The sequence below is a fragment of the Ascaphus truei genome, chromosome 6 (genome assembly GCF_040206685.1).
Source record: "Ascaphus truei isolate aAscTru1 chromosome 6, aAscTru1.hap1, whole genome shotgun sequence".
Classification (NCBI taxonomy): domain Eukaryota; kingdom Metazoa; phylum Chordata; class Amphibia; order Anura; family Ascaphidae; genus Ascaphus; species Ascaphus truei.
Window position 1 is genome coordinate 7,977,231 of NC_134488.1, and position 27,701 is coordinate 8,004,931.

The 27,701-nt window shown below is 49.9% G+C and overlaps 1 protein-coding gene across 1 annotated transcript in view; it reads left to right on the forward strand.

Moving 5' to 3' along the window:
• LOC142496653 (suppressor of tumorigenicity 14 protein homolog) overlaps window positions 1-7,504 on the forward strand; it is a 59,304-nt gene extending 51,800 nt beyond the window's left edge. The window contains exons 15-18 of the mRNA XM_075603355.1: window positions 620-806; window positions 1,206-1,480; window positions 2,496-2,632; window positions 3,224-7,504. Of these exons, the coding sequence (XP_075459470.1) occupies window positions 620-806; window positions 1,206-1,480; window positions 2,496-2,632; window positions 3,224-3,388 (764 nt within the window). The 3' untranslated portion in view covers window positions 3,389-7,504. The remainder of the gene's footprint in view (window positions 1-619; window positions 807-1,205; window positions 1,481-2,495; window positions 2,633-3,223) is intronic.
• The last annotated feature ends 20,197 nt before the right edge of the window (window positions 7,505-27,701 follow it).

Below are 27,701 nucleotides of genomic sequence, written 5' to 3' on the forward strand. Positions count from 1 at the left end.
ATATACACGCATGCATACACACACACACACACACACACACACAAAACAGGCGCACTCCTAGTGTATTAAAGTATAAAAATAATTTATATGACTGAAAAGTATAAAAAGCGCACTCACAAACAGATATAAGCATGTATGAGTAATAATCGCCAGGGAGCTGCATGGATCCACGCCAAACATTCAGTAGGTAGTAAGGTGCCTCCTCTGCTGCATGCAGTAGTTCAACAAGGGTGTGTGGATATTCTGTATCATCCGTGATGAAACGCGTAGGACGTTTCCTGAAGCGGCGAGTGTAGCAGCTGTTTTTACTGCAAAGCAAACAAAGAGCCAATTGTGGAGAGCGGAGAACGGACTGTCATCTCATTATTGTATTGTGAGTTCCTGCAAGCTCCTGTGGCAACTAGAGCCAACACACGGTGGTGGAGCCGGAGGAAGTGTTTCTATGGGACACAGAGTGGAGACATCACAGAATATCATACAGAATATCCACACACCCTTGTTGAACTACTACATGCAGCAGAGGAGGCACCTTACTACCTACTGAATGTATATATATATATACACACGCTCACACACTTCTGTGCATTTACCTATCTTCTTATTTCTCCATCTCATTAAGACTGTGGAAAACGACCATATAGCCGGAAGACCAGAATCGTGGGTGGTGTGAATGCCGACATTGGAGAATGGCCATGGCAGGTCAGCCTGCATATTAAGAATGGCTTACACACATGTGGAGCCTCTCTTGTGTCCACCACCATGTTGTTATCGGCTGCTCACTGCTTCCAGGATGAACCAGCAATAAGGTATATATCTGTGCTCACGTAGGGCATTTTTAGTATGTAGGATAGTTGTGCAATCATTGTCAATGCTCCAGTATAGTCATAGTGTAGTGTTAGTGGATCAAACTTCATTGTTTGTAGGTTTCTTCTGTCTGGTCTGTCTATTCTCATGGTGTATGCAGTGCAGTGCTACTGTCAGAGGCAGAGAAGACACCTAGAAATCATGAAGCTTGATCCCCCTAACATATAACTAACAATAAGCTATAGCTTACTTTTATCTCTCTAGTACTGTGTCAAAAACTATAGCATGAATGAGTTATGCACTATTATCTCTTATTGAACGGTGATGGTTATATAGAGAGGGTTTTTTTTTTCATTTCCAATTCAGTCCATCACAATGATTTGTTTACTTTCTCCTTGCAGGTACTCTGACCCATCTGTGTGGACAGCGTATTTTGGTGTCCACGACCAAAATAAGCGCACCGGCAATGAAATTATGCAACGCAAGATAAAGCGCATTGTGGCACACACAGGATTTAAGGACCACACCTTTGATAATGACATTGCTGTGCTGGAGCTGGATAGTCCAGTGACCTTGACTGACTTTATCCAACCAATTTGCATACCCGACAGCTCACACAACTTTCCTGTGGGCAAAACGCTGTGGGTGACAGGCTGGGGGGCCACAACTGAAGGAGGTGAGAACAGATTTTGGACTGTTCACTTGTTTACAGATTTTTGAATATCAGGAAGTAATATTATAAGTGTGTGTACGTATGTGTGTTAGAGGGGCAGGCATTTTAGTCTATTGAGCTGTCTCGGTACCAGAGATGAGCAACATGTTCACTATATTGGCAAACCTTTACAAAATGTTCCTGTTTTTGAAACATCAAACTTTTAATCAAGTTTGCCCAAGTAAACCTCTTGGCCTGAAATAGTGGAGGACATCGCTCATCTATACAATGCATGGAGTGAGATCTGTGAACACACCGATACCTGGGAAATAACCCTGCATGCATATTGACATTAGCTTATGTGCATCTTCAAAGTAGCTTTTCAGAGGTATATAAGTCAATGGATATTCTACAGATTTTTTTTTATTTCAGGGTATATTCTTTGGCACACCGCCAATTTTGTTCAAAATTTAGAAATTGTATTTGACTTGTGAATTTCGCCTGAAATTTATGGAGAATTTTCAAACGTTTGAGTGAAACATAGACATGGTGAATTTGGACTAGACGGCATATCGTGTGTGTGTGTGTGTGTGTGTGTGTTTTTTTTTATTAACTTCTGCTTCTGCAAAGTACAGTACTTTTTCATCTACCGTAGGTAGGAGCAACCAAGCACATTTAAATAGGGATTGATCATGGATTAGGAGGGTCAGCTGGGAAAGTTACACATTTTGAACTACTTAGAACTATATTTATTGTGGCAACAAAATCTTACCGGTCAGTGTACTCATTGGGTTCAATGAATTATTGCTAACTAGTCTTGTTTATCTTATTTATAAAATATTTTACCAGGAAGTAATACATTGAGAGTTACCTCTCGTTTTCAAGTATGTCCTGGGTTTTTTTTTTTTTTAATAAAAGTCAACTCCAAGTAATGTTCTAATGTTGAGGATACCGTGATTTAATTAACCTGTAGAAGTATACTTAGGTGTGTGTTGGTTTTGAAGGCTCAGTGTTCATTGTTGATGCTTTTCCCATGTAGGTAGTGGATCTGCAATACTACAGAAGGCAGAAATCCGCATCATTAACCAGACTGTGTGTAACGATGTCCTAGATAACCAGTTGACTCCTAGAATGTTGTGTGCCGGCTTCCTCAGTGGAGGCATTGATGCCTGCCAGGTGAGCGCTCCATTGCTGACAGCTTTTTCTATGTAAACATGTAAACTACTTGATAATAAGCGGCAACATATCAGTTTTATATAAGCCCTCTCATGCCAGTACACCTTGCACCTTGCCACAATATCACTTGAGAAAGACCACCAGGTCGAAACGTTGCTTGTTTTTGGCTTTAATAAATCAGAATTAGAAAATCCGTCGGTGCGCTGCGATGTCTTCCTTTTATATATTCCTGGGTATGCTGCAGGCTATCATCTTCTCGCATGGAGCACCGGTAATTGTACCTTTTTTGGTTTTCATTGTGAATTGCAGCAGCCATTTTAACTTCCCTGGGAGGTCAATTTTCAGCAAGTGGTATCTTAAGAATGAAACTACACAATGTAAAAAAAGCTGGCATGGCAAAAGTGCAAAAGCACTTTATAATGGTTAAAAAATGGAAACATTAATTTTGTTATGAGTAATAGGGGGAAATTCCTATTTAGGCCTTTAAAAAAAAAAATATATATATATATATATATATTTAATTTATCTCCTCCACAAGCACATAGACTCCCTCCTGTCTCATAGCCCTGTTTTGTGTCTGACCTCTTGTAGGGAGATTCTGGAGGACCTTTGTCAAGCGTGGAGATGAGCAATGGCAAGGTATACCTGGCTGGCATAGTGAGCTGGGGAGATGGCTGTGCCCGAAGGAACAAGCCTGGTATATACACACGGATCACCAAGATGAGGGACTGGATCAAGCAGCATACGGGCTTGTAAGAGATCCACCAAAACGATGATGATTTTAGGCGTTCAGGATACTTTTATTTTACATATCTTTTGGATTTTTTTTTTCATTCTTATTTTAAGAGTCTTAAAATGGGTTTTGTGTCCAACCTATGTTTTCTTGAGACTATTACAAATACCACTCCACACAATTACCGAAGTGAGAAAAGAGGGGGAATCTTGAGCCATTTCTCCCCCCCCCCAACTATCTCTGTCTTGTACGTTGCTAAACTCCTCTTGTTCCCAAGTAAGAAGAGACTTGAACTGGATTTTTGCCTGGGCTCTCTGTGAAAAGGCCAGGAACAGACATTATGCGGCAATTTGGCTGCATGGACTCCTCAATGGATTTTTATTATTAAACCTTGTTGACAAATGAAAAAAGCAGAAGCCACCCATATACTGTGCACAGACCAGGAGATTCCCAGTTTGTCCACGGACAGGACATGTATTCACTGAATACACTCCTAACGCTGGGCTTACCATCACGAGAAGATGGAAGGGATTTCAGGCTTTCTGGGCCTCAGCTTGTTAAGGGGCAGGAGAGTGAAATTATTTTTTTATCTTAGATTTTGAAACCCATTGAGCAGTTTGGCGGAACAGAGCTTAAGCCCATCAGTGCGGGATGAGCCTAGAACACATTGCATTTGAAGAGCAATTGTTTTGGCCGCTAGTGCCAACTCCATTGTTGTGAGACATGCCATCACAGAGATTGTCTGCTTCAGGCCAGGTCCCCGCTGCGGCACGCACACCACACACCACAGCCCTTTATGGGACAGGCCCCAGTGGCTGTGTGTCTGTGTGTGTGTGTGTGTGTGTGTGTGTGGGCACGCAAAGCGTGATGACGCGTACGCTGGCAGGGAAGACCCGAATTTTGTCTTCCCCTGGTCGGCGTGCAGCAGATGAAAGGGCTGATATGCCCCGTCATGGCCCTGCCCCCTACACATCCCATCGCTCCCCTACAGACTGCACAACTACTGTGCGTGCGCCACCAGGCGTGTGCTCTGCAGGTAACACTAGGGACGTAGCCTGAGAGTATATTATCATATGTCCCTGTCTGTCTTTATGTAAAAATGTTACTACGATGTTTGAAAGTCTATATGTTCATGTTAAAAGAAACCTTAGACATTGTTTCTATTATTTTATTAACCACTTCCTCTCCGAAATCGGCTTTTCTTGCAGTAGCTGACATACTACCCTCTGATAATAAACCATTGCTCTAATAAACTCCTGAGGCCTTGTTCAGCAACAATTGCTAAATATTGCAGGATTTTGTTGACACACCCTTCATTTTCTTTTTGGCTGTAGTACTCAAACTTCTTCATAAGGACAACTAAACCGGAATTATCAATGCATTTGCACACAGATTAATGCAACCAATTTGAATCTGAATAGGATACTTGTTGGTTGCATCAATAAATTGATCTAATTTAAGGACCTCAGGAGAGTTTTGTAAACCCCTGCTTTAGGGGGCAATATTTCTGTTTGTATCTAAAACCTGCAACGGCATATCTTTTCTTTTATACATGTACATTTCCCTTAACTGAAATAGGAATTCCTAGGTCTTCATATTCATATATGTTTGTGTATATAAATAAAAGTGATAATGGATACAGATGACTTCTACTAACTACTGTCACTCAAGTACTTGTATTGTCGCATGCTGTGATCGTATTGTGGTGAGTATTCTGTGATGTGGCCTTAGCAACCCCAGTTCGATTCCGGGTAACAGCAGTTTTACTGTCACTCAAGGGCAGAAAGTTATGCATGTACAAAGTAATCAACACATTTTATATTGAGACAAATAATTCAGTAGTGGTAAAACCTATTGTTATTAATTTTGTTATGATACACATTTTTTAAGACTACGGTGTTTCAGTCTTCGGGCATGCATGACATATGAAGCTGATTGTTTTTACACATGCAGCTCAAGCACATTATGCTGAGGGCTGGAAAAAGCCAACACCTGGATCCATCAGTAGGCAATGATGGTATCTAAATACTACTGATGGATTTCTTTCAAATTGTACTTCTGAATAACACTTTTCCTGCTGCATAATTTAAAGAGGCAGTAAATATTAGGTGCTGTTACCATATTTTTTTATCATGTTTGTGTCCCATTTAGTCAGGGTGGGATTGGCATTGCCAAAATGTGCCTTTAATTTTTTTTTTTTTTTAAAGAAATATATCTAGTTTAGAGATGAGGTAATGGGAGAATGATATGGGTGGTTGTGGAGCTGGACTATGGTGTTTATAGCTCTAAAGCTTTACAATCAGGTAAATTTGATTTAATCTAAATAACTATGTAAAAATGTACGTTCCCCTCCCAAATTCTGTGCTCGCCCTTGGGAAACTACTTTTTTTTAATGCACAAGGGTTGAGGAGATGCTGAGAGTGTATGCTCCCTTTTCTGTATACTGTCAAGAAGTGTGTGATAAAGCTTGTGCTTGGCTTACTATACATGCTGGCCATTCTGCAGATGCATTTGTACCATTTGGAGCTAAGACCTTTTTTTTATACTTGGTAAGAAGACTGAAATGCATGAGGAGTGTTGACTTTAAATAAAGTGGCAATAGAAAAAACCTCAAGGTTGGACTCCTCCTAGGATTTGAATCCCCAATCCTGGCTTTTTCCAGTGTATTAAGTCTCTTTCTAAATGTCTTCCTGCTCAGAAACTTGGGCAAAACAAGTGCACTTGCACCATAGTTATCAAAGGAAAACCTCTATTGTTTTCTGTAGGTTTCATTTTCCTCTATTTTTTTGCAGGTGGGAGACTTTCATAGCCATTGTTATTTGAATACAACTTGAACAATTGGCCTCCCTGTGTACTGCATAAGTTATAACTCTTGGAAAACCCCTATTTAAAGAGATGAATGATTTAAAACCTTTCAGTCTATTTTCAAACAAAATGACCACTAGATAAGGAATTAGCAGTGATGTTAAGAGCATTACAGTATTTGGAACACATGCGTCTCACCTCTCACTTTCCTCTCATCTTTACTGACTTTAAAGAAAGGAAGATCTCTTCATCCATGTTTCTCCTTCTTTAGAAATCCCAGCTGCTGTGCATTTGCAATCTTAAATATAGCTAAAACAGAGGCTTCAATGGTTTTGACAAATAGACCTCCCTGTTTCCTTTATGTAAAGGAAAACATTAAAAAAGAGAAAAGGCAATGTGTTCCTGGCGCTTCTGGCCACCAAAAGCCTTCAGAGACAGGTTGATAATGTGGCAGTGGTGAGAATAGCATTAGGACATGTGTGGGTCATCTGTTGCCCTAATTGTTACTTTTATTAGGCCGTAGTGAACAAAATGAATAGATGCTGTTGCTCTTCTCATTTGAAGACCTCAAAGTTCCCCTTTACTTCAAGACTGTTCTATAAATCAGTAAATTGAAGCTCACTGTGTTAATAGATTATAACGGGCTGATTATGTACGTAGGGGTATTTGAGAGGCCGGATGTTACCGTTTCTGCTAACCTTATCACTGAGGTGGAGCAAACAGGTCTGCTTTTCAATGGGATTATTCTTTGTTCTAAATGTCTCAATCGATTTGCTTCAGAATTGCACCAGTTTTGCCTTTATTCATAAATTCGCTAAGCACTGACATGGGATATTGCATCTCAATCCGGAATTACCAGTCCGTCAAGTCAAAGGCAATTGACACCGCTTAGAATGCACAAGGCATGAAGGTTGAACCCAGGCAACCAATCTATTTTGTTTACTTTTATTCTAAGTGGGACTGCACCTTTTAGTGACAGTATCACATGTACAGGGTTACTGGAGGTGAAGAGGGCATAATTGAGCTATTCTGACACAAGTATCCTATTAGTGACACTATTTTTGCAGCACAAACTTTGAGTAGTTATATTGGTAATTGACAAGTGCGTTGGAGACTGGGATACTTTTGTGGACTGCTAAAATGGGATTTAATAGTGTGTAAAAATATTTTAAAACCTCATAGTTCTCCGATTCATGCACATACATGAAAGGACGTGAGGTTGGGCAAGTTCTGTACAAACGCTTTCATCAATGTACAACTCACGTGCATCTAATCTGCCCTATTTTTGGTAAGAGGTAAATTTCCATTTTATTTTAATATTGTACAAGTTAGTTCACAAATATTTAAAGTCACAGTAAATTTTGGGGGGTGTTCAGTTCACACTCCAAGATTATGAATTAATCTAATAAACCCTAAGATTTGCTTTGACAATTGAGTGGAGATCGGTCAGTGTATCAATGGTAACTATCACCACCAATTAAATGGCCCTATGACAGAGCTGTGCATGAAGCATTTACCTTACAAATTCATTTGGGTATATGTTTAAAGGCCAAAAGGGTGCAAATCTGGAGCAAAACATTGCACCACATGTTTCCAAGAAAACAAAATCCTATTGCTTTTCAATGGGATTTTTCTTTGTTCTAAATGTCTCAATCGATTTGCTTCAGAATTGCACCAGATTTGCCTTTATTCATAAATTCGCTAAGCACTGACATGGGGTATTGCATCTCAATCCAGAATTACCAGTCAGTCAAGTCAAAGGCAATTGACACCGCTTAGAGATGCAATTTCCTGTATTGACGCTGAATGAATCTTTCCCATAGTATCTTTGATCTTTGCTGAATGAAGCAATCTTTCTAACCTCACAATCCTAATTTCTGAAATTGAGAAAGGACCTTTGCTTTACTGCCATGCAAGATCATATGAAAAAGCATCCATTTATAACTATGTTGGTCCAATAATAGGTGTCTTGAAATGCAGCCTCTAAAACTCTCCCTCTTATGTTTAAGCAATGCTAAAGGAAAAGGCAGATGAACCGTGCTGCACTCAATTAAGATGCAAAATATCTATTGCCAAATACTGTGCAGATTACCAGGCTGGTCAATATTACAGGGGAAAATACAAATAGATCCCCCCACTTTTTTTTTTTTTTTTTTAAACTTCCCTTTAAACCCATTCTTCTCTTCGTCCTATTGCTAGAATTGCCTTGTTGCATTTATGTTCATGGTATCTTAAAATCTGTATGCACTTTTTAAATCACACTCCGATACTGTTGCTGATCAATACATTTATTGCACTAAAACAGTGGTTCAAAATCCAGTCCTCGAACCCAGAACAGGTCAGGTTTTAAGGATAATGCTGCTTTGGCACAGGTGGTTCGATTGAGACACCTGTGCTGAAGCAGGGATATCCTTTAAACCTGACTTGTTGGAGGCACTTGATGACCGTAGTTGGAAACTACTGCATTAAAATAATACACACCACCACAAGACAAAAGCAGCTGTACTACTATATTATTCTTTTCAACATGGTATCTTTATAAATCCAAGGATATCATTATAATTCCTCATTCAAATGCTGGCAAGAAAGTGTTACTTTTAGGACTTAGAGGTAATATTGTCAGTTTTATATATATTATTATTTTTTTTTAGTTTAAAAAAATATTTAAAAGAAATGGATGTTTTGGTCTTTTTTTTTTGTATCTTGCATTGTTGTAATGAATAATCTAATCTGTCAAATAAAGAGTTTTCTATTGTGTTGAATTAGTGTCACTCACTAGAAGGTATAAATATAAGGCAGATAGATATAGATGAGAGAAAACGAAGGGGGAAAAAGCGCAGCATCTAGTGCATTATTTCATGTATACAATGTTTAAACCACAAAGCTAGAGGTAGAAAATAGACAAACATTCTTGTAAAAAAAAAAAAAAAAAAAAGCGCGTTGCTGGATGAAATACCCAAATAGTAAATCTGCAGGGGGATGCACGTCACGGGCAGTGGATATTCACCGTTGCGTGCAAATAGCCGCACGGCTATTCGCACTCAGTAGGAAATAAAATGGAAAAAATAAACATCCCAGCCAGGAATCAAACCCTGGTCCACTCTGTTAATGGCCTGCAGCATAACCACTGAGCTATAAGACTTTCTGATGTGTTTTTTGTGAATAAAGGCAGAGAAACCCAATGACATTACAGTGTTCATAACAGCTCGGCTATTCGCACTCAGTAGGAAATAAAATGGAGAAAAAGACAGAACACTCCCCTATTGACATTCTATACCCCCTGCATCTGTAATCAGCGCGGCTTTAGGCTGAGTCCCCAGTCAGCACTGTGACACGCGCCCGGCGGGGGGGCGGTGCATGTACAGCGCTAGACCGTGATCTGCGGTCTGAGGGGAGAGAGAAAGTTTGTGACGGGAGGGGTGTGGCGGTAAGTTTGCGGGGGCGGGGCCACGACGTCCCGCGGCTGGTTCGCCCTCATTGGCTAAACCTCCGGCGGGGGCGTGGCCACGCCTCCGTCACAAATGCCAATCTCAAACTCCCCTGCCTGCCTGAAAACCTGTCGCGCACCGCTGGGGAAAGGTGCGCGACAAGGTAGGGACTGGGACCGGAGGAACTGGGTGGGCGGGGCTTGATCGCACAGGCGTGCGCTGTAATAGTTAGTGGGACCGCAGCCTTAGGAGCCGCTACCGCATGCGTGCAGAGGCGTGTGGAAATGCAGGCGACAGGCAAGTTTAAATATACGCGCTGAGGGGAGCGGAGGAGCGGTCACGTATCAGCAAACAACCAATGGGGATGAGGGACTAGCACTGCCTCCCTCCCCACCTCCGCCACACCCTCAAAGCGCGCTCACTGCCTCACCTGTCAGGCCACAAAAAAGCACCAGCTTCTGCAGGCGAGGCAGAGCAGGAGCGGCCCGAGGCACCATGCCCGAGTCCTTAGGCCTTAGCTTAGGCGCTGACCCGTGCTGAGGCACGCTGCTGCTCGGCACTGAGCCCCTGCAGCCGCAATGAGAGTGGCTTTAGCAGGGGCTCGCGCACGCCTGCGGAAGCGTGTCTTAAGAAATCTTTCGTTTCTTAGCTTGCCGGAGCGCAGGGCCGGTCATGTGAGCGGTTCGCCCAATGAGGGCGAGCCAGCTCCGTGACGTTACTGGCCCGCCCCCAGACACGCCCATAGACGGCGCGCGCTCTAAGGCCAGGGAAAGCACCGCTTTCCCTCAGACTCAGCGCGCCTCCGCACGGCTTCAGTCTCTATGGACTAAGCCTTAGGCTGCGGCCTGAGAGGGAGCGTGGCGTGCTGGCACACGAGCGCTGCGCCCTGCTCGGCCGTGCAATTTGTGGCTAGGTGCACGCTCATCTGGGGGTGCGGCCACAACGGCACTGAGCTGGTATATATCTGTCTCTGTCTCTCTCACTAGGAATGTGTAATATAAAAAATATCTGCAATAAAATAAATATTAAAAAAATAACCAAAACACCCCCAAAAATCAGACTTACCAGCAGGGGGTGGGGGGTGCGGCGTGAGAGTGGTGGCGGAGGTACTGGAGGTGGGGGAACAATGCTGCGGGGGGGGGCGGCAGTACGGGGGTTTCCCGCGGCTGCGTGGGTTGTCTAGCGGCTGCGGGGGGTGACGGGACAGCCCTGTCATGCGGGGGGAGGGGTGGCGGTGCAGAGGGGGGGGTGTGGCGGTGCAGCGGGGGGGCCCGGTGGCTGGTCACAGCAGTTGCCGCCAGCCCTGCTGCAGGCATCACGCCACTGCTCACGCGTGCAGCAGTGTGCTGCGGGGGTGGGTCTGATGCAGGCCCGATGGGGGGGGGTCAGAGCAGTTGACACCGACCATGAAGCACCTGCCTCGCGATGCAGGTCCCACGCGAAACGGGGCTCCCTCTGACGCCGGCGTGCCGGAAGCTTAACCCAGACTACTTCCGGCGCAACCACAGGGATACACCGCGATTTTTTTTGCAGCGATTTTTTTTTTTTTTTAATTAACAGGCGCCCGGCCGCGCAGGGGGCATGGGCGGCCGGGTCCCCCTGGCCCACGGGGCCAGGGACGCCAGTACCCTTTCTCCCCCGCTGTTGGCGGCCCTGATTAAAATCAATGGTGTACAGCACATATCGTAACCCAGTTTATAATTGGTATACATCATTATGCATAAGGCCGCGTCCATGTTTAGTGCTTGCGGGCGGAGGCGCGCTTCCACTCGGCACTGAGCCCCTACAGCCGCAATGAGAGCGGCTTTAGTAGGGTCTCGCTTCCGCTTCCGAGCGCTTGCGGAAGCGTAGGTCTTAGGGAAATTTTACATTTTCCCGCTTGCCGGCGCGCTGGGCCGGTCACGTGAGCGGTTTGCCGAATGAGGGCGAACCAGCTCCGTGACGTCACTTGCCCGCCCACCGACACGCCCCCGACGCACCCCCGGACGGAGCGCTGTCTAAGACCAGGGAAAGCACCCTAGACAAACCGGAACGTAGCCGAGTGGGGCGAGAGACTCAATCACACCGAACCGGAAGAGACAAGCCGTGAGAGAGCCCATCTCTTCCGGAGCAAGCACAGGAGTTACACCACAAGCTGCGGACGGCATCCTCGTGACGTTTTTAAACGCATGTATTCATGTGAGTACATGTGAGTAGCATTTTACTTGTTTTTGTATTGCAGGCTTGTTTTAGCTGGTCTGTTGGGCTTGTTGAAGCCGATTTTAATAAATTTGTGACCCCCTTTTGCCATTGTTCATTCTCCTTCTCTGGGGGTTCGTGGAGTTCGGGTGATTCTGGGAATCACGAAATCCCAAGAGATTAAGGAAGTACCCAGGGGATTTGTGGTACACAAGAACGAAAAAAGGATAAAGCACAGATTGTCTCCACTGTACCCTGAAAGAGACACTCCTGTAAGTGTACTCAGTCCGCACTGGGGAAGTTGTATGTAAGGGGTTAACATCAACAATCAGTAGTACTGCGCAATGGTGTACCCTTCTATCATTTCCAGGTGTATTGAAAAATAGCAGCAGTGAAGAATTACTACAGCCATCCACTTCAAGTTTTGGACTTTGGGACACTCTCTAAGGACTGGTTTTGTTTCCTATGGACACAGTGACTCTCTAAGCGCCAGGTATCCTTATTTCACCATTACAGTTCTGTATGCAAATTGAGATAATTTGCGTTGTGGGAAGCCTACGGCAGCTTTGGCCTCTTGTTATCACAATTGGTTTATATTTGTAAGGTTCATTTATTCACGTGTAGTTTACACTTTAATTAGGTTAAGCGCTATAGTTGGGGTATATTCACCTTTTTCCAGGGAAAGCACCCGCTTTCCCTGAGCCTCAGCGCGCCTCCGCACGCCAGCAGGAACCCTGGCCGAGGCCTTATGTGTCTGGCCAGGGTGAGCATCGGGGCTTGAGACGCTTGCAGAGAAAGCAAAATTGAAATTTCCGCCTCTAAGCGCGTCACGTAAACGGTTCACCTAATGAGGGCGAACCAGCTCAGTGCCGTTTGGCCGCGCCCCCAGATGAGCGTGCACCTAGCCACAAATTGCACGGCCGAGCAGGGCGCAGCGCTCGTGTGCCAGCACGCCACGATCCCTCTCAGGCCGCAGCCTAAGGCTTAGTCCATAGAGACTGAAGCCGTGCGGAGGCGCGCTGAGGCTGAGGGAAAGCTGTGCTTTCCCTGGCCTTAGAGCGCGCGCCGTCTATGGGCGTGTCTGGGGGCGGGCCAGTGACGTCACGGAGCTGGCTCGCCCTCATTGGGCGAACCGCTCACGTGACCGGCCCTACGCTCCGGCAAGCTAAGAAACTAAAGATTTCTTAAGACACGCTTCCGCAGGCGTGCGCGAGCCCCTGCTAAAGCCACTCTCATTGCGGCTGCAGGGGCTCAGTGCCGAGCAGCAGCGTGCCTCAGCACGGGTCAGCGCCTAAGCGATGACCATGCCCGAGGCCTAAGGACTCGGGCATGGTGCCTCGGGCCGCGCTCCTGTTCTGCCTCGCCTGCAGAAGCTGGTGCTTTTTTGTGGCCTGACAGGTGAGGCAGTGAGCGTGCTTTGAGGGTGGGGCAAAGGTGTGGCGGAGGTGGGACGGGAGGCGGGGCTAGTCCCTCATCACCATTGGATGTTTGCTGTCTCACGTGACCGCTCCTCCGCTCCCCTCAGCGCGTATATTTAAACTTGCCTGTCGCCTGCATTTCGCCACGCATGCGGAAGCGGCTCCTAAGGCTGCGGTCTCACTAACTATTACAGGTTTTCAGGCAGGCAGGGGAGTTTGAGATTGGCATTTGTGACGGAGGCGTGGCCACGCCCCCGCCGGAGGTTCAGCCAATGAGGGCGAACCAGCCGCGGGATGTCATGGCCCCGCCCCCGCAAACCTACCGCCACACGCCCTCCCGTCACAAACTTTCTCTCTCCCCTCAGACCGCAGGATCGCGGTCTAGCGCTGTGCATGCGCCGCCCCCCCCGCCGGGCGCGCTGATTACAGATGCAGGGGGTATAGAATGTCAATAGGAGAGTGTTCTGTCTTTTATTTCCATTTTATTTCCTACTGAGTGCGAATAGCCGAGCTGTTATGAACACTGTAATGTCATTGGGTTTCTCTGCTTTTATTCACGAAAAACACATCATAAAGTCTTATAGCTCAGTGGTTATGCTCCAGGCCATTAGCAGAGTGGACCAGGGTTCGATTCCAGGCTGGGATGTTTATTTTTTTCCATTTTATTTCTTACTGAGTGCGATTAGCCGTGCGGCTATTTGCACTCAACTGTGAATATCCACTGCCCACGTCACGTCTGTGTAATTCTCTGACATATAGAGCAGCTCCAGGTGAGCAATATGAATGTACATCGGCTGGTGCGTCTCCACGCTCCGCTCACACCAAAGCCAAGAGGGGGGAGGGTCGGGGGGGAGGGTCGGGGGGGGAGGGTCGGGGGGGGAGGGTCGGGGGGGAGGGTCAGGGGGAGAGGGGAGGGTCGAGGGAGAGGGGAGGGTCGGGGGGGAGGGAGAGGGGAGGGTCGGGGGAGGGAGAGGGGTGGATCAGAGAGGGGAGGGTCGGAGGGGAAGGTGGAGGGGGATGGTCGGGTGGGCGGGAGAGCACAGGGGGGGACAGGAGAGAGAGAGCGAAGGGTGGGACAGGAGAGAGAGAGCGCAGGGGGGGGCAGGAGAGTGCAGGGGGTGGGGGGCGGGAGAGAGAGCACAGAGTGGGACAGGAGAGAGAGAGTACAGGGGGGTCGGAGAGGGGAGGGTCGGGGGTGGAGGGAGAGGGGAGGGTCAGGGGTGGAGGGAGAGGGGAGGGTCAGGGGTGGAGGGAGAGGGGAGGGGGTTGAGGGAGAGGGGAGGGTCGGGGGTGGAGGGAGAGGGGAGGGTCGGGGGTGGAGGGAGAGGGGAGGGGAGGGGGTTGAGGGAGAGGGGAGGGTCGGGGGTGGAGGGAGAGGGGAGGGTCGGGGGGGGATTGAGGGTGGAGGGGGATGGTCGGGGGGTGGGAGAGCACAGGGGGGGACAGGAGAGAGAGAGGGCAGGGTGGGACAGGAGAGAGAGAGTGCAGGGGGCTGTAGAGAGAGCACAGGGTGCGACAGGAGAGAGAGAGCGCAGAGGGGGCGGGAGAGTGCAGGAGGGGCGGGAGAGAGTGCAGGGGTGTGGGAGAGCAGGGGAGAGAGCAATGGGGAGGGGGAAGGGGGATGGAAGGGGGAGTGGGAGGGGGAGGGGGGATTAAGGGGGGAGAGGGAGGGGGATAGAGCGGAGAGGGGAGGGGGGAAGGGAGAAATGAATGTACATCGGCTGGTGCGTCTCCACGCTCCGCTCATACCAAAGCCAAGAGGGGGGAGGGTCGGGGGGGAGGGTCAGGGGGAGAGGGGAGGGTCGGGGGGAGGGAGAGGGGAGGGTCGAGAGGGGAGGGTCGGGGGGAGGGAGAGGGGTGGGTCAGAGAGGGGAGGGTCGGAGGGGAAGGTGGAGGGGGATGGTCGGGTGGGCGGGAGAGCACAGGGGGGGACAGGAGAGAGAGAGCGAAGGGTGGGACAGGAGAGAGAGAGCGCAGGGGGGGGGGGCAGGAGAGTGCAGGGGGTGGGGGGCGGGAGAGAGAGCACAGAGTGGGACAGGAGAGAGAGAGTACAGGGGGGTCGGAGAGGGGAGGGTCGGGGGTGGAGGGAGAGGGGAGGGTCGGGGGTGGAGGGAGAGGGGAGGGAGAGGGGAGGGTCGGGGGTGGAGGGAGAGGGGAGGGTCGGGGGGGGAGGGTCGGGGGGGGAGGGTCGGGGGGGGGTGGAGGGGGATGGTCGGGGGGTGGGAGAGCACAGGGGGGGACAGGAGAGAGAGAGGGCAGGGTGGGACAGGAGAGAGCGAGCGCAGAGGGGGCGGGAGAGTGCAGGGGGGGCGGGAGAGAGAGCGCAGGGGTGTGGGAGAGCAGAGGAGAGAGCAATGGGGAGGGGGAAGGGGGATGGAAGAGGGAGGGGGAGGGGGGATTGAGGGGGGAGAGGGAGGGGGATGGAGAGGGGAGGGGGGAAGGGAGAAAGCGGGGGAGGGGGGAAGGGAGAAAGCGGGGGAGAGAGAGCATGGGGGGAGAAAGAAAGGGTATATATATATATATATATATATATATATATATATATATATATATATATATATATATATATATATATATATATGCAAATACAACTGTATGCTCATCTGCATGTCTTAGGCAGGTCTGCAACCCCGCCTTTCCCCATTATCACCCAGCATACAGCACTTCCACTGCAGCAAAGGATTCTGGGAAATGACATGCAAATGAGCACACAGTGTCACTTTTTGCCTCAAAAACCATTTTTAACATGGTTCCCTATAGGCATACCCAGTTAAAATCAACCCCACACTGATGAGACCCATCAAGGTCGAAACAGCGGTCTGTGGGTGGTTTTCTGGGTATGCACCTTAACCCTGGCTGTGCTCAAAGCTGTGACCATGCAGCAAGCTTAAGCTTGGTATATATATATATATCTTAATATATAAAATCAAAGGTTGGTACTAGCTGCGGTGAATGTGATTGGTCCGTGGCCACCCCGACTGTCATTGCCCAAGAGGTACGCCCCACTGTGACACACACCGCCCACACGACTGTCATTGGCCAAAACTTACACTGACATCACTGACACACACCTACTTCACTGTCACACACTTGCACTGACAGCATACCCCCAAAGAAGCCCTGCAGAGTCCTTGGTAAGTTCATCTCACTCTCTCACCCCTGTGTACACACACACACACACACACACTTCCCTCCCGGCACTCACTTCCCTCCCGGCGGGGGGACAGGCAGTGGCCAGGCAGCCTCCGGAAGGACCCCCTTCCTCCTGCTGCTGCTCCCACCAGATGTCGCTCTCTCTTTCCTCAGGCTATGGCGTCGTTGGCAATAGTGAGGCGGTCTGTTCCCGCCCGGCTCCTGTCAGGTGCGTGTTTTCCCGCCCAAAGACCCGCCACTGTCCGTGCGCTCACCCCCTCTGCTGGGCACTCGCGTAAGGTCACACAAGATGGCGGCGTTGCCAATACTGAGGCGGTCTGTTCCCGCCCAGCTCCTGTCAGGTGCGTGTTTTCCCGCTCAAAGACCCGCCACTGTCCCGCGTCCCACTAACACGCCCCCCGCGTCCCACTAACACGCCCCCCCGCGTCCCACTAACACGCCCCCCGCGTCCCACTAACACGCCCCCCGCGTCCCACTAACACGCCCCCCGCGTCCCACTAACACGCCCCCCGCGTCCCACTAACACGCCCCCCGCGTTCCACTAACACGCCCCCCGCGTCCCACTAACACGCCCCCCGCGTCCCACTAACACGCCCCCCGCGTCCCACTAACACGCCCCCCGCGTCCCACTAACACGCCCCCCGCGTCCCACTAACACGCCCCCCGCGTCCCACTAACACGCCCCCCGCGTCCCACTAACAAGCCCCCGGCGTCCCACTAACAAGCCCCCGGCGTCCCACTAACAAGCCCCCGGCGTCCCACTAACAAGCCCCCCGCGTCCCACTAACAAGCCCCCGCGTCCCACTAACAAGCCCCCCGCGTCCCACTAACAAGCCCCCGGCGTCCCACTAACACGCCCCCCGCGTCCCACTAACACGCCCCCCGCGTCCCACTGACACGCCCCCCGCGTCCCACTGACACGCCCCCCGCGTCCCACTGACACGCCCCCCGCGTCCCACTGACACGCCCCCCGCGTCCCACTGACACGCCCCCCGCGTCCCACTGACACGCCCCCGCGTCCCACTAACACGCCCCCCGCGTCCCACTAACACGCCCCCCGCGTCCCACTAACACGCCCCCCCGCGTCCCACTAACACGCCCCCCGCGTCCCACTAACACGCCCCCCGCGTCCCACTAACACGCCCCCCGCGTCCCACTAACACGCCCCCCCGTCCCACTAACACGCCCCCGTCCCACTAACACGCCCCCCGTCCCACTGACACGCCCCCCGCGTCCCACTAACACGCCCGCCCCGTCCCACTAAGACGCCCGCCCCGTCCCACTAGCCCGCCCCGTCCCACTAACACGCCCCCCGCGTCCCACTGACACGCCCCCGCGTCCCACTGACACGCCCGCCCCGTCCCATTAACACGCCCGCCCCGTCCCACTAACACGCCCGCCCCGTCCCACTAGCACGCCCGCCCCGTCCCACTGGCACGCCTGCCCCGTCCCACTAACACGCCCGCCCTGTCCCACTAACACGCCCGCCCCGTCCCACTAGCACGCCCGCCCCGTCCCACTGACATGCCCCCCGCGTCCCACTAACACGCCCACCCTGTCCCACTAACACGCCCCCCGCGTCCCACTGACACGCTCCCCCGTCCCACTGACACGCCCGCCCCGTCCCACTAACACGCCCGCCCCGTCCCACTAGCACGCCCGCCCCGTCCCACTGGCACGCCTGCCCCGTCCCACTAACACGCCCGCCCTGTCCCACTAACACGCCCGCCCCGTCCCACTAGCACGCCCGCCCCGTCCCACTGACATGCCCCCCGCGTCCCACTAACACGCCCACCCCGTCCCACTAACACGCCCCCCGCGTCCCACTGACACGCTCCCCCGTCCCACTGACACGCCCGCCCCCGTCCCACTGACACGCCCGCCCCCGTCCCACTGACACGCCCGCCCCCGTCCCACTGACACGCCCGCCCCCGTCCCACTGACACGCTCGCCCGTCCCACTGACACGCCCGCCCCCGTCCCACTGACACGCTCGCCCGTCCCACTGACACGCCCGCCCCCGTCCCACTGACACGCCCGCCCCCGTCCCACTGACACGCCCGCCCCCGTCCCACTGACACGCCCGCCCCCGTCCCACTGACACGCCCGCCCCCGTCCCACTGACACGCCCGCCCCCGTCCCACTGACACGCCCGCCCCGTCCCACTGACACGCCCGCCCCCGTCCCACTGACACGCCCGCCCCCGTCCCACTGACACGCCCGCCCCCGTCCCACTGACACGCCCGCGCCGTCCCACTGACACGCCCGCCCCTTCTCACTGACACGCCCGCCCCGTCCCACTGACACGCCCGCCCCCGTCCCACTGACACGCCCGCCCCCGTCCCACTGACACGCCCGCCCCCGTCCCACTGACACGCCCTCCCCCGTCCCACTGACACGCCCTCCCCCGTCCCACTGACACGCCCTCCCCCGTCCCACTGACACGCCCTCCCCCGTCCCACTGACACGCCCGCCCCCGTCCCACTGACACGCCCGCCCCCGTCCCACTGACACGCCCGCCCCCGTCCCACTGACACGCCCGCCCCCGTCCCACTGACACGCCCGTCCCGGAAGGGCGGGGGGGGGGCAAGGGGAGTGGAAGGGCGGGGGGGGGCCAAGGGGCATGGAAGGGCGGGGGGGCAAAGGGCACGGAGGGGTTGGGGGGCAAAGGGCACGGAGGAGTGGGGGGGCAAAAGACACGGTGGGGTGGCGGGGCAAAGGGCACAGAGGGGTGGGGGGTCAAAGGGCAGGGAGCGGCGGGGGGGGCAAAGGGCAGGGAGGGGCGGGGGGGGGGCAAAGGGCAGGGAGGGGCGGGGGGGGGGCAAAGGGCAGGGAGGGGCGGGGGGGGCCAAAGTGCAGGGAGGGGCGGGGGGGGGCCAAAGGGCAAGGAGGGGCGGGGGGGGGCCAAAGGGCAGGGAGGGGCGGGGGGGGGGCCAAAGGGCAGGGAGGGGCGGGGGGGGGCCAAAGGGCAGGGAGGGGGGGGCACTGGGCAGGGAGGGGCGGGGGGGCACAGGGCAGGGAGGGGCGGGGGGGCACAGGGCAGGGAGGGGCAGGGAGGGGTGGGGGGGAAAGGGCAGGGAGGGGCAGGGAGGGGCGGGGGGGCAAAGGGCAGGGAGGGGCGGGGGGGGCCAAAGGGCAGGGAGGGGCAGGGAGGGGCGGGGGGGCAAAGGGCAGGGAGGGGCGGGGGGGGCCAAAGGGCAGGGAGGGGCAGGGAGGGGCGGGGGGGCCAAAGGGCAGAAAGGGGCAGGGGGGCCAAAGGGCAGGGAGGGGCGGGGGGGCCAAAGGGCAGGGAGGGGCGGGGGGGCCAAAGGGCAGGGAGGGGCGGGGGGCTCAAAGGGCAGGGAGGGGCGGGGGGCTCAAAGGGCAGGGAGGGGCGGGGGCTCAAAGGGCAGGGAGGGACGGGGGGGCTCAAAGGGCAGGGAGGGACGGGGGGGCTAAGGGCAGCGAGGGACGGGGGGCTAAGGGCAGGTAGGGGGAGGGAGGGGGGCAAAGGGCAGGGGGGGCAAGAGGGCAGGGAGGGAGGGGGTAAGAGGGCAGGGAGGGAGGGGGGCAAGAGGGGAGGGAGGGAGGGGGGCAAGAGGGCAGGCAGGGGGGCAAAGGGCAGGGGGAGGGAGGGGAGGGGTCAAAGGGCAGGGGGCAAAGGTCATGGGGAGGGAGGGCAGGGGGCAAAGGGCATTGGGAGGGAGGGCAGGGGGGCAAAGGGCATTGGGAGGGAGGGCAGGGGGGGCAAAGGGCATTGGGTGGGAGGGCAGGGGGAGCAAAGGGCATTAGGAGGGAGGGCAGGGGGCAAAGGGCATTAGGAGGGAAGGCAGGGGGGGCAAAGGGCATTGGGAGGGAGGAAGGGCATTGGGAGGGATGGCAGGGGGGGCAAAGGGCAGGGGGAGGGAGGGCAGGTGGGCAAAGGGCATTGGGAGGGAGGGCAGGGGGGCAAAGGGCATTGGGAGGGAGGGCAGGGGGGGCAAAGGGCATTGGGTGGGAGGGCAGGGGGAGCAAAGGGCATTAGGAGGGAGGGCAGGGGGCAAAGGGCATTAGGAGGGAAGGCAGGGGGGGCAAAGGGCATTGGGAGGGAGGAAGGGCATTGGGAGGGATGGCAGGGGGGGCAAAGGGCAGGGGGAGGGAGGGCAGGGGGGCAAAGGGCATTGGGAGGGAGGGGAGGGAGGGCAGGGGGAGCATTGGGAGGGAGGGCAGGGGGGGGCAAAGGGCAGGGTGAGTCAGGGCCGCGGTAAATAACCCATTCCCCTGCGTTTCCTCACCTTGCACACGGCCGCGCTCCTGTTCCTCCGGGTACCGGCCGCCGCCCTCCTCCACCTCGGGCTCCTCGGCGGAGAGGCTGAGATGCTCCGGTGAGGAGGTGCTGTGCCTTTCGCGGGGAGAGGCGGAGACAGCCGGAGGAGCGGCGGAGACAGCCGGAGGAGAGGCGGAGACAGCCGGAGGAGAGGCGGAGACAGCCGGAGGTGCGCCCGCGGGGACGGGTAGCGGCCTGTGTGAGGGGAGAGCCGCGTGCTCTGTGTGTGTGGAGGGGGGGTGAGCGCCGGGTGAGGGGAGAGCCGCGTGCTCTGTGTGTGGGGGGGGGGGGGTGAGCGCCAGGTGAGGGGAGAGCCGTGTGCTCTGTGTGTGGGGGGGGTGAGCGGCGGGGGGGTGAGCGCCGGGTGAGGGAGTGGCCTGTGGGTGGTGAGAGCCGTGGGGAGGTGAGAGTCCCCTGCTGTGTCCCGGGCGCTCGCTCCGCTCCCCCGCTGACTGTAGCGGTGCCGGGCTGGGGGGGGGGAGGAGGAAAAAGCGCAGGAAAGCGGGAGACCCGGGGAGAGGAGGAGGTGCGCGCGGGTCCCGATGAGCGTGGTGTTTGGGGTGTGTGGTGTGTGTGTGTGACACTGTGTGTGTGTGTCTGTGACACTGTATGTGTGTGTGTGTGTCCGTCACTCTGCCTCAGGCCAATGAGATGTGTGCGGGGTCGGGCGTCCCAAGGAAGCAATCTCATTGGCTTGGCCCAAGGTCCAATGGGATTGCCGCTAGGGACACAGGGAGGGACATACAGTCACGGACACATAGGTCACTTTCACAAATATATAGTAGATATAGAGAGATAGAGAGATAGAGAGATAGATAGATATATACACAAAGAAAAAACTGCGCCCCTCAGATGATATCTCTCTCCACACCAGATGATATTCAAATAATTAAATGATTATACAAATATATACATACATGAATGTTAAGATGTCAGAGGTATAAATATCTATCAATTTATGAATATATAAATACTACAAATATACACAACTGCAATGATTGCCTATATTAGTGTGAGCTATGACTATTATTAAAATCCTTGTAGGTGTAATGCCAATATATATTAAATGGATAGTTTGTGTTCAATGAAAAAAAGAAAAGAAAAAAATGTCCCGTGTAAAAAATGAAAAATTAGAAAATGCAAATTCTGGATACCGGCTGCTCTCTGCAAGGAACCAACGACCTCCCAGTGAATCTACAGAAAGACAAAAAAGAAAGCGCCCGATCCTAGTGTAATATGAAACAAAACATTTAATAACCAGACCTAAATTCAAAAGATGTAAACTCACAAACAAATGTGAATTAAAAGCATGTAATGAGTATACTCATTCGCCAACTGTGGGATGGACCTGCTCTGCTCACACGCCAACCAGCTCTTCAATGGAGTCCCAGACTGTCTAAGCCGCCGACCAGCAGGGCTTTCACAGGGTGCCACGATCTCTCACGATGTAACCCGGATGCAGATCTCTCCACACATCACATCCGGATGGGAGAACCGGTCGCGTGACCCAGCAGTGGAATAAAGTTTTTGGCGTCTTGATTCTACCAAATGGTATTAAAGTTCGGCAATATCTCAGCAGTGTCCCAACGTCCCAGCAGCAAACGAGTGTACAATAAAATAGCCAATAGCTCACACTAAACTTCCCTACGCGTTTCTTCACACAAAGGGTGATTTCATCAAGGGATATGCGGTTACCTACGTCATGGCTATTTATATGTGTGTATACCAATCAGCCCCCTCCCTGGTCGATTGGTAATTGATAGATACCTGTTAGTAATTAAATGAATCTATGGAAATGAATGGCATTTTATCTATCAGCACATAGACCTAACAAATAAAATGTACAATAACAAGCAAATAAATGCCAAAGACCAACAATACATTCGTTATACATATTGTTAATAAAATCCTAATAAATATCAAAAAAATGGAATTGCACATAAATATATAACATCCAATTGATAAATGGAGATCACAACCAGTCATGTTTTTAAATAGGTGTTAACCCAATATATAAATATTATTATCAATTTCCCATAAATAGATGGTGACAATTGGTTATCTTATTAGATTATATATTTAACCTTTAGTTTGTACCTCCTACACCTTGTGTAAACATGACTGATTATCTATCTCCAGTCAAATGATTACTTATAATCTACCATGTAGCAAACAAGATTCATATACGATTGAAATATGCTTGAAATCAATATTAATAATCACAATAATTTTGATCCTATATCTTTGGGATCCGTGTTGACCATCTCATGATCAACAGATTCTCCAAATAGGCCGGTATAGGATTGTTTGGTAAATGAACTTAGCAAAATGAAAACATTGTTCAGAGTGTTAATACTTAGATGTTGAGTGACCATGCACAGATAGAGAGTGATTGTATCATTATGTAGATAATTGATTCATTTAAATGATATACTAACTGCTGTGAATCTACCTTAACTATATAGTTATAAAGTGACTGAATAATAACATTATAAACCTATAAATCTATATACCATTTTGGATAGCATAAGCAAAGAGGAAATATATACAGACTGAGACTTTGTATCCCACAGTCACATGCATTGCAAACCATAATAGATGCATCATCGGCTTAATTGTTAAATGCCAACAAAGGGACCTTAATCTTCTTAAATAATAATAATTCTTCAATATACTATGTGTAATAAGTGTGTTAGTTTTTACGATGAAGTGAAATGTTATATGTGTATGTGTATTCTATTAATATTCCTATAAACTATGTGAATATATGTACATACATCCTTAAAATATATATATATATATATATATATATATATATATATATATATGTACTAATAAATGTATCAAATAGTGATGTGATATTTATATGTAATCTGTATTATGTGCCTCAATATTCTTGTATTGTCATGAATGACAATATTGTTATTATTATTAACCTTATATACTCCAGTGTATATATATTATACTTAAAAATACCGTGAAAACTAATAGTGAATATTATGAAAAAATAAAGAAAAAAAAGTGATTAAATGATTTAATCAGACCAACTCAGAAGCACCCCATGAGACAAACAAGAAGGGAACACGTCAAAGCATGTTCAACCCAGACCTCCATGCATTAGCCAACCAGGGTATTTTTTAAATAACTGTATTAACATCTATACAATCATTTAAGCCAGATGGACTAAGGGTATTTAAAACATATATCCAATATGTTTCTCTTAGATTCAAACTCTTATGTCTGTCACCGCTTAATAAACTAGATTTTATAGTTTCAATACCCATTATTTTTAGTGTTGCAGGATCTCGGTTGTGATTTAAATGATAATGACGAGATAGACTGTGTTTGCAAACCGTGTATTATCTTTCTACGATGTTCTAAGAACCGTGTACTCAAGGGACGGCTCGTTCGACCTACATATTGCAGGCCACATGGGCACATGATTGGATAGACTACAAAATCAGTTAGGCAATTAATGTGTCCTTTAACAGAGTGTATTGATCCATTAGAAGTGGATACAATACTATTTGTAGTGTCTAAATGTTTGCATGTTATACACCTTGATCTTTTACATATAAAATTGCCATTTACATTGTTACTTTTTTTATCACATGTATTTATTGTATTTATTGTGCTTTTTAATCTACTAGGTGCCAGTAAGGATTTAATATTTCTTGCTTTCTTGAATACCACTGGTGTCCTTGTAGGTAGCTTATCACCAATGATTGGATCATTCAACAGAATGTTCAAGTGGGAGTTTAGTATAGATTTAATTTTAGAAAATGAATTGCTATATTGGGTAACAAATGATGGTATATTAAATTGGATTAGATATCTAGAGTCTGATACACAACTAGACCATATACAGAGGAAATTCATTCTGGAGGTTATACGCTTCATTTTGGAGCACAATTATTTCTTGTTTTAAGATAGGTACTATAAACAAATCTGTGGAACGGCCATGGGTACCAGGTTTGCCCCCAGCTACGCAAACCTATACATGGGTCTGTGGGAGAGTGTCCATGTGTGGGGCAATACGAGGCTGGGGGAGGGGCTGGTATTCTATGGCCGTTTTATAGATGACCTGCTATTTGTGTGGGATGGCGAAGAAGAGGAACTGTTAGATATTTTTTCATCTTTCAATATTAACAACATGGGGTTAAAATTTACATCGGAAGTAGACAGACACAAAATCAGTTTTCTTGATTTGGAGCTTAGTATTGACTCAGATGGGAAGATTGTCACTAAAACATTTTTCAAAAATGTGTCTTCAAATGGATATCGATAGCAATAGATAGAGACCTCGCTCGAAAACCCCTTGTTGGTTAGGGCGTGCTGCCTAGGGAGTGGGTATATGAACAGACAATGAGTGTATCTAGAGAGGTACACAGAATAGAATCCCTTTATAGGCGCACCGCAGACCGTTATGGAATAAATGTGGTCAGGGGAAAAAATGTGTTTAGCAAAATAATAAATATTTTAATCAAATTTTGTGATTGTGCAATAAAAATAGCAAATAATAAAGAAACAGTATTTACTATATTAAAAGACACTAGTTATGTCACAGAAGTAGGACCAGAGGAATTATTCTGGGCCCTTCAGCAGGTATAGCTAATGTTAATTCACTGTGGTGCATTAGATGTTAAGCATATCTTTGTAGTACATCAAGGTAAATCAATGTATATCCTGTAGTGGATGTGAGCCACTCAAATGTGACATCTGGTGGTGCTGGAATGTATTACACCCTATGCCTTAAGCTTAGTTCTTTTATGTCTCTGGACTTTAGTGATGTCATAGGCAGTGTGTGGTCCCGCGAGCAGATGCACCGCCAGGATCAGCCACGCACCCAGCCACAGCAGACGGAGGGTCCCCAGCTGCCCTGCGTGGCCAGCTGGGTGAGTATTGTGTTGGTGGGGATATAGATATACCCTGATAGTGTGTTGTTACCTCGCTCTGATTATATGTATGGTGTTACGGCACTGATGGGGTTAATGCCCACCATGCATATAGAGATATTGCTCTGTGTGTTTTTAGCTGGTCGCGCAGGCACACTGTAGTTTTGGGACTATAGACAGACTTGTTTTAAAGGGGTCTGCGTTTATTTCGGTGAAAATTTGCCGTGTAGCCCCTTGCGCCCCTTGGTTTTTGCCCCGTGGACCCCGTGCATATACACTGAAATATCGGGGAGTACACAAATAGTGTTATTGTGTCCGGCACTCTACTGATTGTGCCTACTGGGTATGTATCTAATTACAAAGAGTATGGCTATATTTCAAAGAGTATGGCCATGCATTTATATGCTCCGCAGTGTTTCATTCAAATTAATGATTCCTGCAGTGGCCCATAATAGCGGGAGGCAGTCCCACAATGTGGTGGCTTATCAGGTCATATTGTTACATGTAGTTACATGTTAAGGGAGTCCGAGGTACATAGAGGCTAGAGTAGGGCAGATATACGGTTAGTGGTCTAAGTGAATGTATATAGGCTAGTAGCACAGCCCTGTTAAACACAGAGCTAACACCTCTTTAACTGGGTGTATCAAGTCAAAGGTCCATATAATGAATTACAAGCTTGTTGTGCAGCGTTGTAGTGAAACAGTGAAAACATAGAGCTATGCTCTTGACTGCTGTAGAAATATTTTAATCAATAAGATATCGGCAGAGACCCGACATGCTGCATGTTTCGTCGCTTACTTGCGACTTCTTCCGGGGTGGGAGTATCTGCGTCTCCTGTTCCTGTTTTATACCCGGTGGTTGTCATGGTGACCATGGGACGCGTGTGTTGCCGAGTTAGAACTGGTGGTGCATAGGTACTGCACCCAAATGCTATACTTAGAAAAAATATGTAAAAAAAACTCTGACCAGAGTAATGATGTGCATTGTACTTGTTTTCCACATGAAAATTTGATATGTGTTAACAGTTTCTATTTATTCATAGGAAAGAAGTGAAAGCAAAGCCTTCGTTTATACCAGATGGACATTGTGTGTTGAGTAAGTATATCCATCTGGATTCACGTTGCAGAAGTTTCTTGTCCCAGTCACCTCTGCGGATGCTTGGGAGTATATGGTCTATCCCTTGGAATGTTAAAGTGTTGGTATTCCCTGCGTGGTGTTCTCTCACATGGCGGGAGATAGGGGTGTCTAGAGAGTTTCTTATGGAGCCTATGTGCTCCAACACTCGTTTTCTTAGTTCCCTTTTTGTTTTTCCAACATATTTTTTACCACATATGCATGTGGCGAGATAGATTATTCCTGTACTCTTGCAATTTATGAATTGTTTTATTTTGTAGGATTTAGTATCTCCCATGTTCGTGAAATTTTTGCTCTCCTTCATGTAACTGCACGCCTTGCAGTGGTGGCATTTGTATGAGCCTTTAACAGTAAGCCATGTCTTGCTTTTCTTGTTCGCAACATTGAAGTGGCTGTGTACAAGATGATCCTTGATATTGGAAGCCCTTCTCCATACCACAGATGGATGATTTTTTAAAACCAATTTAAGGTCGTCATCATTAGTTAAAATGTGCCAATGTTTGTTTAGTATATTATTCAAGTCTCTCCACTGGTTGTGAAACGTGGTGATACAACGTATTTCATTGGTTTTCATTGTCTCTTCTTGTATTTTTGGTTTCAAAAGGTCAAGTCGTGGAGTATTCAGTGCTCTGTGATACGCCGTTTTTATTTGGCGTTTGGAGTATCCCCTTGCAATGAAATTCTTTTTCATTTCAATGCTTTGTTCCTTGAAGGTCTCAGTATCCGAACAATTTCTCCTTATGCGCAGATACTGGCCTGTGGGGATACCCCTAATGAGGGGTTGGGGGTGAAAACTGTCCGCCCTCAGGTAGCTGTTACTTGCAGTTTTCTTCTTGTGATTATTAGTAGTGAGGTAGCCATCATTGTTGATATTGATGCGTATGTCTAGGAAAGTAATGGTGGTGGCACTTATTTCTGAAGTGAGCTTCAGGTTGTGGTCGTTGCTATTTAGCAGATTTAAGAATGTCTCTAGATCCTGTTTGGACCCATTCCAAAGTAGGAGGATGTCATCTATATACCGGATCCATAGATCTATATGAT